The sequence below is a fragment of the Manihot esculenta genome, chromosome 14 (genome assembly GCF_001659605.2).
Source record: "Manihot esculenta cultivar AM560-2 chromosome 14, M.esculenta_v8, whole genome shotgun sequence".
Classification (NCBI taxonomy): Eukaryota; Viridiplantae; Streptophyta; class Magnoliopsida; order Malpighiales; family Euphorbiaceae; genus Manihot; species Manihot esculenta.
The window spans coordinates 8,170,613-8,182,649 of NC_035174.2; the positions used below are offsets into that span (position 1 = coordinate 8,170,613).

A 12,037-nucleotide genomic window follows, 5' to 3' on the forward strand; every position below is an offset into this window, starting at 1 on the left:
GGGAATGCCACTTCAAATCCAACTGGAAATAGGAATATTCCAATTCCCAAACAAAAATCAGAATAATTAAAATCATTCTCATCAACGACTAATCTTGGGATTTCAATTTTCATTTTAAAAAATGTATACAAATATTAAAAGGCTTGCCCTAATTGCCTGTGTCCACTCACTTTGATCAAATATCATCATTCTATTTATTACATGAAATGCTCGTTAAAGATAGATGCTGAATTTAGTATATGCTCTTAATTTATAATCTTTTTATACTTTTATTTTATTATATCTTCTGATTCGATATATATTGATCCAAATAAATTGAATAATTTATCATATAATTTATTATATTTTTTTTTTAAAATGAGAGACTAAATATTGAGAGCATAGAATCTAAAATCTCTTAAATTTATTTAAATGCATTTTATTACCGGATTAAATATATAAGTGCATAATTTACTATATTTTATAGTTTTACAATTTAGGTCTCAGCTTAAAATAGTTTATTTTTAAATTGTTTTAGAAGAAATTTTATAATACGTATAATTATTATATTATAGTTTTTAATTATTATAAATTTACATGAGTTCCACTGCAATATTGCCCTTTGAAATTACAAAAAAAGATATGTGTTATAAGGCTGTCCAAGCTACTGTTAGGAGATGAGACCGTTTCTTTTCATCAGCGATGGCGATGAAGTTACTGTCGGTGCATCTGTTGTTTTTGCAATCGGTTTAAGGTTTGAGTCAAACAGGTTACTGGGTCTTAGGGTTTAGTGGTGTTTGGGCTGTATTTTTTTTTGACTCTTAAGACTCTTTTTGTCGTAGTTTGATGCCTTGGGGCTTTAAATTGTGATTTTTGAATCTTTTGAACTCCTCAACTTGCTATCTTTGATAAAAAAATTTTAAAAAAAATCAAATGGAGAATTTCTCATATGTATTCCAATACAATTATTAATATATTTTAAATTTAAGTATAAATAAAATATAAATTTTATTTGTAATAGGAAATGATATACGTTTAAAATATGCCATATATTATTACCCATAAGACAGATTCAAATGATAAAATCTTAATAATCTATGACAATCGATCATACAATTATCACGTATAAAAAAAATGATTCAGTTATTATGATGATCAATATTTAGAATGGTAAAATACTCGCTCTCTTATATTTAATTAAACCTCTCGTACTATCTAAATTACCATTAAAATATATTATATAGCAAATTCGTATTACGTTTATAATTGCGAAATCTCTTATCCACTAATCGATACTAGTTGAATTTTCAGAAGAATCACTAGTTATATCTTCCTATAAAATCACTAATTCTATCTTCTTATAAAATTATTAATTAATCCTTTTTTGTTATAATAGAACAAAAAATTCAAAATACATATTCTTACACATCATTTTTAAATTTAAACAATCTACTCACACTTAGCTCTTTGATAATTTATGACTCTGTAAACGTCATCCATCTTAATTTCTTTTTTTATAGAGTGACAATTCATTTTCAACTCATTTTCGATCACATCAATTTATAAATAACTTTTTAAATTTAGCACAATACAATATAAAATACACTATTTAATTCAAATTTATATAATTTAAACATTTTTATTATTTTAATATTTTATTTTCCAAAGTATCATCAATAACAACAAAAATTGTTTACTTCCAAAAATATTGTTAAATAAAATTTATCCTTCTCATATAATTTAAGTTAAGCAGTTTTTATTATTAAATTTCATTTAATATAATAATTTTTAAATAAATAAATAAATTTAATTTATTTTAATTATGCACTATAATTCCATGTATTTTATATGGATAATTCAGAGGTCAAAAGAGAAGTCCCAGTACAATTTACTCTAAAATTACCCTTTCCACTAGTTTTCTATTGACCTCGTGAATGATACTCGAGTTATTTTATTGCTACTCAGCAGTTAGCTAAGCAAATAAAAACTAACTGAATTTACATATTTCATTAAGCTCTATTTTCATTGAGATACCATGAGAACATAGCTTGCTATAGAAAAGTTCAAGGTGCTGAAACTTCTAGCGCCACACCAGGTGTAGGCTCTAGCACCTGAGCCTCTGGTAGCTCCTTTGCCAAGAGCTCCTGCATAAGTCGAAAATTTCAGTGCCTCTTCAGTTATATATTAAAGAGAAGTTGGCAAAAGCAAAAGTAGAAGATCTAAGGCATTTTGAATCAGTAGTTTATTACAGAAAAAAAGTCTGATGGTTTCTTTTATTAAACTATGTCGGTAGAAATTAAGAAAAAGAAAAAAAGGCCAGAATCAATTCCAGACTATATCTTTATCATTCAACTTGTTATGCACTGCTTGAACCATGTCCTTTTCTATTCAAGGCAGAGCAAAATCAAACAAGATAATCTATTAGCCAGATCAATTGAACTGCAGTGTCTGCTAGAATCCAATCTAGTATCATGTAATATTATAGAACAATTTAACCCCCACCAAACAAATATAGTGCAAGAACCTCAAACTAGCATCAGCATACTCGTATCGATAATTGTACTAGTTTACAACTCAGAATTTTGAGGTGCATTTTGGCTCTTCTTAGCATTAAGCATTTCTTTTGGGAGGCCTATTGACTCTTTAAGTTAAATATCCAGTCTATCCTAAAAATCCCTCCAAATATCAGTGATTCAAATGCAAAACCTTGAAGTTGGAATCCTATTTTTAACAGTTGGGATGTCTCCTTAGGGATTAATTTATTCACGATTATTACTTGCACTTTCTACAAGGTATCAATACAAAATTCTATAAAAAAAAGTTTGTGATGGTTGAATTCAGCCACAATCTCTCAAATTCACCAGCCTTCCCAAACTTTCTCTTGTGTGCTGTTTTCGTCCTTCCATTTAATAGTCTTTAACTTCACTTGTTAAAAGTTAGTGACATTAGTATTCTAATACGAGATGTGAAACTAAGTCCCCCAACTGTTGAGATGACATTTTAACTGGAGTATTCTTAACGTTCACCATTGCACTTTTTTCCCCCAGTTTGTTCATCTGTGCAAGAAATTGAACTAGCAACACTAATGCAATCTCCCATTTAATTGTTATTTGCATTAGGCACATTCAGTCAACTCCTGATTTAGTTTCTGCGAGAACTGTTGTCTTCATTATTGGCTTTTCATGAAAAAGAAAACAAACCTTGAATGATTCTACTGTTCCTTCTGCCTGTATGATACTAGCAAGAAATCCTTTGCTATCAAGGTCTCCATTTTTCATTGGCACAATGAACCTAGGAAATGAGGGAAGTCAGTAAAAAGAAAAAACATTATAGATAATCTTACATATTGTTCATATAACGATAGAGAGATAGTAAGGCTGTGTACTTGGCATGCAGCAACTTTGCAAGTTTGACAGCATCTTCTTGTCCATAAACCAAAGTAAATTTTGGCAGAAGCTGCTTTATGACAGGTGTAATAACAATGTCAGCACGCTCCTTCTCAAGAAAATTCTTGTTATATACACAATGGGGTTCATAGTAAAGGGTCATGTTGCCTTGTGGAGAATTGACAAGGTATCTGTAGCAAATAGCATGAACAAAGTCCATATTAATGTCACTAAACTAAGACATTTATTGCACATTCTTTACTATGTAAACCTACTTCAACTGAAAAAAGTTATACCCATTCTCAGGGCGCTGCCAAGGAGGACCCAGAACTGGCCCTGCAGTAGCTTGTACTCTGACTTTAGAATCACCACTAGCTTCAATTTCAGAGCTCTGACCCGGTTCTAAATACGTGACCTGAGAGAATCTGAAACTATGTTTGGGTTTGAATATGGAAATGCTTAAATTATCAATACATGAGAATAGAGTTGTTAACTTAATTTGAATTATAGCATTGCATTCTAATCTAAATTGGAACACCAAGAATAGCTCCACAAACAAAAATTCAGAATACCATCCCCAGTGCAGAACAGTTACAATCAACCTCAACACTGATCAAGCAAAGAGGCCGTTGCAGCGAGCTCCATTTCTGGTTTGGGAGACCACACTTTTGGCCTCCTCAATCCCTAATAGGCCATTTGTGCAATATAAACCTAGTTTCTAACAATAAAGAAGAATATATTAAAACGCATTCGGAGCAACAAGCTGCTCATATGCTTAAGTTAACCAGGCAAAATGAGTCGATCAACAAAAATGGCAGTAGCAGCACAGATATATGCAGCTGTATACCAACACTACTATACATACTGTTGACTTATTTGCTAATCCTAATTGATTCTAGAGATTTGATTTGATTTGATTAGGATCCTTAATTATCTCTGTAATTATTATTTGATTATTTGCTTCCTGTTTAGATATGATTCTTTGTGTATAAATAGCCATGTAGACATATTGTACAAATTAAGAGTGAAATACAAGAATACTCAAAATTTTCCCAAAAATCTTCATGGTATCAGAGCCTGGTTCCTGATTTTTTGGGTTCAAATTCAATTTTTCCTCTTTAGGGTTTCAAAACCCTAGATTTACTTTTTTGGTACTAACCCATTTAGGAGCCCTTCACTCTCTCACCGCCGGCACCAGAAGAACCGCCGGACTGCCGCCGGCCGACCGACCTGCTCCGACGCCGGAAAAGCTTGCGCGTGAGGCTCACGCGCCACCTCTTCCCGGCGCATGACCCGGCGCTTCCTGGCGCGTGACCCACCGTCTGTCACTGCTTCGCCGCTCCGATCACTCCGGCGACGATTCCGACCATCTTCCGGCCTTCCCGTGCTGTTACCCGGTCTTTTTGGTGAATCAATTGGGCTCTCTTGTGTGTACAACCTTGGGTACCTCATATTCTTTCAGGATTCATAAATCTTTACTATGGCAGAAGCTAAAAGGGTCTCGATTCCTAACTCTGATAATCCTTCCTTGCAAATTAGTCCCATAAAACTTGATGGAACCAACTATCTTGCTTGGTCAAGGTCTTGTTTGTTGTTTATCAAGGCTAGAGGGCTGCAGGGTTATGTCACTGGTAATAAAAAGCAACCTGATGAGCGTGATCCAGATTTTCCTCAATGGGACTCAAATAATTGTCTTGTTATGACATGGTTACTGAACTCGATGCAACCTAATATCTCTAAGTCCTATTTGTTAATTGATACTGCTGCAAAAATATGGAAAGCTTTGTCCTTAACTTATTCCAAGATTGGGAATGATGCCCAAATTTATGATATTCGGAATAAGATTCATGGTACTAAGCAAGGAGAAATGACTATCTCCCAATTTTATTCTGAGTTATGTGGCTTATGGCAGGAACTTGATTACTATCAAGACTTTCAGGCAGACTGCACTGGAGATATAGTCAAATTTCAGAGAATGATTGAAAAGGAGCGGGTCTATGATTTTCTTGCAGGGTTGAATAATGAATATGATCCAATTCGAGTCCAAGTGTTGGGAAGAAATCCTTTTCCTTCTCTACAAGAGGCCCACGCTCATGTTCAACAAGAGGAAAGTCGTCGACATGCTATGCCCTATACTGCACCAGTTGAAAAGGCTGGGTTGACTACTAGTTTGAGCACACCACAGCCTCCTACTTCTGAGAAAGATCAATTACACTGTGACTATTGTGGGAAACCGAGGCATACCAAAGAGACTTGTTGGAAGTTACATGGTCGTCCCACTAGAGGTCGTGGAGGAAAACGAGGTACCTCTAGAAATCAAGCTAATTTAGCAGAAACTGTGGAGGAGCCTTTTAAGGAGACAACAACGACTGAGTTTCTTTCCGCTAATGAACTTCAGAGTCTCAAGCGCCTCTTGTCTCATATTGACACCTCTTCATCCTCTGGTGCCACATCTAACTTTGTAAAGTCAGGTAATGCTTCCTCTTTTAATAATGTTCCATGGATTATCGATTCTGGTGCGAATAGACATATGACAGGCTCTTCTAAAGGCTTTCTCAATTATTCTCCTTCTCTAACCAAAGATAGTGTCAGAATTGCTGATGGCTCTTTTACTCCAATATCCGGAACAGGTTCTGTTATTTGCACATCCAACATTAAATTATCATCTGTCCTTCATGTTCCCCACTTTCCTGTCAACCTTTTATCTGTCAGTGCTATCACCAATGCCCTTAACTGTAAACTTGAATTCTTTCCTGATCATTGTGTTATTCAGGATCTTTGCACAGGGAAGAGGATTGGCAATGGTAGGCTGCATGATGGCTTATACATGTTGGAGAGTGATCCGGGTTCTTCGATATCTCAAGCTTGTTTTGGAGAAAATAAGGATGTCAATCGGGAAATAATACAATGGCACCGGCGATTAGGACATCCATCATTTTTTGTCTTAGAAAAACTTTATCCTGATTTGTTTGCTAAAACCCATTTTGGCTCTTTATTTTGTGATGCTTGTGAGTATGCTAAACACACTAGAACATCCTATCCTTTGAGTCATAATAAAAGTCAAATTCCTTTTGCAACTATTCATTCTGATGTTTGGGAGCCTACTCAAACTGTCTCCTTATCTGGTAATCGATGGTTTGTCACTTTTATTGATTGTTGCACTCGAATGACTTGGGTCTATCTGATTAAAGCTAAAAGTGATGTTTTTTCTTGTTTTCAATCTTTTCATAAGATGATTTGTACTCAATTTGATACTAAGGTGAAAATTTTGAGAACTGACAATGGAAGAGAATACATGGATAGTAGCTTTTCTGCCTATTTGGAGAGTAATGGGATAGTACACCAGACTAGTTGTCCTTATACTAGTGCTCAAAATGGCGTTGCTGAGAGAAAAAATAGACATCTATTGGAGGTAGCTCGATCTCTTATGTTCACCATGAATCTACCCAAAGCATATTGGGGAGATGCAGTTCTTGTATCTGCTTACCTTATAAATAGAATGCCTCTCAAGACCCTTGACTTTATGAGTCCTTTGGCAGTTCTACAAGGGAAGAATTCATACGTTGTTCCACCAAAAGTATTTGGGTGTGTTTGTTTTGTCCATACTAGAACGGCAGGGAAATTGGACCCCAAGGCCCTTAAATGTGTGTTTATTGGGTATTCTCCGACACAGAAGGGATATAGGTGTTATCACCCTCCCTCTAGAAAATACTTAGTCAGTATGGATGTTACCTTTCGAGAAACTGAACCCTACTTCAATACCACCCACTCACCTCTTCAGGGGGAGAATAATGAGCAAGAAGAGGTGATGATCCAAAATTGTGTGATTCCGGATAATATGGTTCAACTAGAGAGTTTGAGTTCTAATCGACAGGGGGAGATGTCCAATCAGGGAGGAAGAATTGGTCGTTTGGACAAGCCAGATTTGAGAAGGTATTCAAGGAGAGACAAGGCAGAAGAAGCCATTATGCAGTCTACTCAGAGTCAAGAATCTTCTTCTGGTGAGTTATCCACAACTCTTGAATGCTTCAATGATTTAGATAAACCGATTGCACAAAGAAAAGGGGTCAGATCTTGTACTAAACATCCTATTTCTAACTTTGTTTCTTATGAATCCTTGTCTCCTTCCTATAGAGCCTTTGCCTTGTCTATTTCCTCTGTGTCTATTCCACAGGATTGGAAGAAAGCTCTTGCAGAACCTAAATGGAAGGAAGCAATGATTGAAGAGATGAAAGCATTGGCTAAAAATGAGACCTGGGAGCTCGTCACTCTTCCACCTGGAAAGAAACTCGTTGGCTGTAAGTGGGTGTTCACAGTGAAACACAAAGCTGATGGTACAATTGAACGATTTAAGGCCAGATTGGTTGCTAAAGGTTTCACCCAAACCTATGGAGTGGATTATCAAGAGACATTTGCCCCAGTTGCAAAAATGAATTCAATCAGAGTTCTGTTATCTTGCGCGGCCAACTTGGACTGGGACTTGCAACAGTTTGATGTGAAGAATGCTTTCCTCCATGGAGATTTAGAGGAAGAAGTATTCATGGAAATTCCTCCTGGGTTCGCTGATGAGAAGACACAAGGAAAGGTGTGCAAGTTAAAAAAGGCTTTGTATGGGCTAAAACAATCTCCCAGAGCTTGGTTTGACAGGTTTAGCAGAGCCATGATGTCCTTCGGTTACCAACAAAGCAATGCTGATCACACTCTGTTTATCAAACATCATAAGGGTAAGACCACCCTTCTTATTGTGTATGTTGATGATATAGTGGTGACAGGTGATGACAAAGAGGAAATGGCTCAACTAAAGAGGTTGTTAGCTCAGGAATTTGAAATCAAAGATCTGGGAAAACTGCAATATTTTCTAGGTATCGAGGTGGCTAGATCAGAAAAAGGAATTTTCATCTCTCAAAGAAAGTACATTCTGGATCTTTTGGGAGAAACTGGTATGATGGGGTGTAAACCAGCAGAATCTCCCATCGAAAGTAATCACAAGCTGAAAACAGGAACTGGTGAGTCCGTGGATATTGGAAGATATCAGAGATTGGTAGGAAGGTTGATTTATCTCTCACACATTCGACCGGATATAGCCTATGCTGTTAGCTTAGTCAGCCAATTCATGCATGACCCTCGCGAGACTCATATGCAAGCTGTACTTCGCATCTTGAGATACCTAAAGTCTGCGCCAGGGAAAGGGCTTCTTTATTCCAAACATGGTCATCTCCGAATTGAAACTTTTACAGATGCTGATTGGGCAGGATCTCTCGATGACAGGAGATCCACATCTGGCTACTGCACAGTTGTGGGGGGAAACCTTGTCACTTGGAGGAGTAAAAAACAAAGTGTTGTTGCTCGGTCAAGTGCGGAAGCAGAATACAGAGCAATGGCCCAAGGAGTGTGTGAACTCTTATGGTTGCAGAAGTTATTGGAAGAGTTGAGATTGTTCGAGAGAGACAAGATAACCTTGTATTGTGACAATAAAGCTGCTATAAGCATAGCACAAAACCCAGTCCAACATGACCGAACGAAGCACATTGAAATTGATCGGCACTTCATTAAAAAAAAATTAACAGACGGTGTCTTGAGCCTAGTTCATGTGACTTCTACTGAGCAACTTGCGGATGTGTTTACTAAAGGGCTTAACAACAAGATCTATCATAATCTGATTTGCAAGTTGGGCATGTGTGACATCTTTGCACCAACTTGAGGGGGAGTGTTGACTTATTTGCTAATCCTAATTGATTCTAGAGATTTGATTTGATTTGATTAGGATCCTTAATTATCTCTGTAATTATTATTTGATTATTTGCTTCCTGTTTAGATATGATTCTTTGTGTATAAATAGCCATGTAGACATATTGTACAAATTAAGAGTGAAATACAAGAATACTCAAAATTTTCCCAAAAATCTTCACATACAAATAGGCAGAAATACACAAGCAGGCACATGAAAACAAACCAAAGAGAAGCATCATGGATGCTTCTTTTCATAAGAATAAACTACAATAACCTTTCTTATTATCAGGTTCATTTGCTTTTTTGCAAGCCAATGGGTTAATGAGTAGGAAATTGCTTACTGATTGAAGGCTCAATAGTATTTTCCTTTCCTATTATCATGTTCAAAGGCAATGGACATAACCTAAAACATGGGAAAAAGATATCGGTTTTGATGTAAAATTAACAACATCCTTATTATCTTTAATCTTTCAGCTACAATTGCAACAACTTCCAATGATTTTCCAGGAATTGTGTTAAACATTAGTTCACTGCTGTAAAAGGCTTTGCAAGATACCAGTTCTAACAACATACTGTGGACTTCATCCATACTGAATTTTGGATGAAAAAAGTGTATAGTTAAGATGTCCTCATGATTTGGCCTCTATTGCTGTGCCCAAGATGCGAAAAAATGGTTTAAGAAGTCCTGTGAAACAAGTGAAGCACTACAATAGGAGCAAAAATATCCAGTTTCCAGCAGCAGAAAGCATATCTTATTCTTCATATCATAAAAAATTGCAGGAAACGATAGTACAAAAGGTTATAGATGATGTGCATGTGCCATAACAACCTTTACAGGTTGAATCATACCAGAGATATTAAGAAGTTTCAAATATTTTTTTTCAATGTGTTGTATTTGTTAGTCTTCAGTTTCTTTTCATCAACAGGACTCTGAAAGTGACTCACTTGTGCAAATTATTAATATCATGATCATACATGTCAAACAAAATAATATAACAAAGCATTAGTACCTACGCTAGAGGTAAGTTTATTATCGTGTAACCTTGTAGACATGGATCAAAACAAATAAGCAAGTACTCCGTGCTCTAAGTAAACATGCTTCTTCTCATGAAGAAATGTCATGGGGCATGAAGTGTTTAGAAAGGACAAAAAATGCTTAACGGGAAGAACCATATCAAAGCAAAATCATATGAATGAGAAGGCTACAACTTGTTTAAATATTAGCCAAATCTGCTATCAAGATTTTGAAAACCGATATGCTAGCGTTATTAATCTGTCTTGATATATGCAGAGAATGTTATGACCATGTTTTAAAAGAAGCATGATGCATCCCAAAAGAGCAGACAGAAGCCAAAATAACAAAGAACTTACGTTGTTGAAAAGTGGATCCAGCAAAGGTTTAGCATTCGGAGTTGCAATGACTCGAAGGTTTGGCAATATTTCAGAAAGCGGCTTTAAGGTCTTCAAGTGGCAATGATCATCAAGGCTTTGAGTTATCAATAAGCAATCAAGTTTAGGAAGATTGCTGAGCTGCATCAAAATTGTATTACTAATTTCAATAACCTCCATAACAAACCTAACAGAAAAAATTATTTCAAAAGCCATTATAGAAAATTAATTTGTCCTGCCAAAATAGGCTTGAGAGGGGTGATCCAATTGCACCCCTCAAGACAAATGTGTATTTACATTACAAAATTTACACTATAATTATCAAATTTGTGGAAATCACTGTTATAATACCAATCAATATATCAATTCAAAAATGAAAAAGTACCTGGAAATTCTTTATGACCTTCTTGGCAGCATCATATAGCCAGGGAATTCCAAAATCCAAGTTACCCACCAAGATTGGGTCAACCAAAATATTTACCCCACCCACCTCCCATAACCAACTATTCCCCTAAATGCATTAAATTAATAAGAAAATTAATAATAGGGTAACACAAACTGAAAATCAATCAAATTTATCTCAGGCCTAGATCAAGAAACCCATAACCCCACCTCCAAGTAAGTGAGTCTGAACACATCAGTGCCAGCAGAAGTCGACCCAATTGCGTTTTCTTCAGAAACTACTGCAGAAACAACTTTATCCAACCTGCAAATAAGAGCTAAAACTCACATGTTTGTATCAATATAATATTGAATTTATGAGAGGAAAAAAAAAGCGAAAGAGAAACCTGTTTCTCGGCAGCTTTAATGTGCTGGTGTTGATGCAGATTGGACGGTTACAGGATGAGAAAAAATGGGTTGGTGAGAATGGCTTTAATGGAGATAAGAGTCTGGTTTTACAAGGATTGTATAGAAAAGAATTGCAGTGAAGAGCCATGATCAGACACAGAAACAAGAAGAGAAGAATATGTCCAATTAGTAAAATTTCTGTTTTTCCCCACTTGATAACATGTCTTTCTCGTGCTTCACTGGTTCTGTTTACCAAATCAGTTACTCTGATGGTTTTGATTCTGCCACGTGTCAACTGATTACCAACCATTTTTAAATTCTGTTTATTTAAGGAACTTGTTTGTTGATCATCTTTTATTCTGTTTAATTAAAGATTTATCACCATTTTTACTCGAAAATAAATCTAATTGAATTTTCATTTATTTTTCTCTGTTACCAAATAAGACTTATTTTTAATAATAAAATATTTAATATGATAAAATTTATTTTTATAATTTTAAAAATTATTCACTATACATAAAGTTAATTAATAAAAAAAAATTAAATTTCATTTATTTAACCTTTCATAAAAAGTATTAAATTTATTCCATTTTTTACTCTTGTTGATTTCGAAGTATTTATACCATGAAAATTATTAAATTATTTAAGAAAATAAAATACTTTAATTTTATGAAATACAAGAAAGGAAGTTAAAATCTCAAAATTCAAATAAAAATTTTCAAATTAACATATATAAAATTTAAATTTTGGAATGTTACATAAAT

The 12,037-nt window shown here is 35.1% G+C and overlaps 1 protein-coding gene across 1 annotated transcript; it reads right to left on the bottom strand.

The window, feature by feature from the left end:
- Positions 1–1,843: 1,843 nt before the first annotated feature.
- Positions 1,844–11,494, bottom strand: LOC110600350. Its single transcript, XM_021737189.2, has 8 exons — positions 11,273–11,494; positions 11,097–11,190; positions 10,870–10,995; positions 10,467–10,625; positions 3,662–3,780; positions 3,365–3,556; positions 3,180–3,270; positions 1,844–2,123 (listed from the first exon to the last, which is right to left on the bottom strand). Exons 1-8 carry the CDS (start codon positions 11,419–11,421, stop codon positions 2,043–2,045), a joined length of 1,011 nt encoding a protein of 336 aa, XP_021592881.1. The 5' UTR covers positions 11,422–11,494; the 3' UTR covers positions 1,844–2,042.
- Between the last annotated feature and the right edge of the window lie 543 nt (positions 11,495–12,037).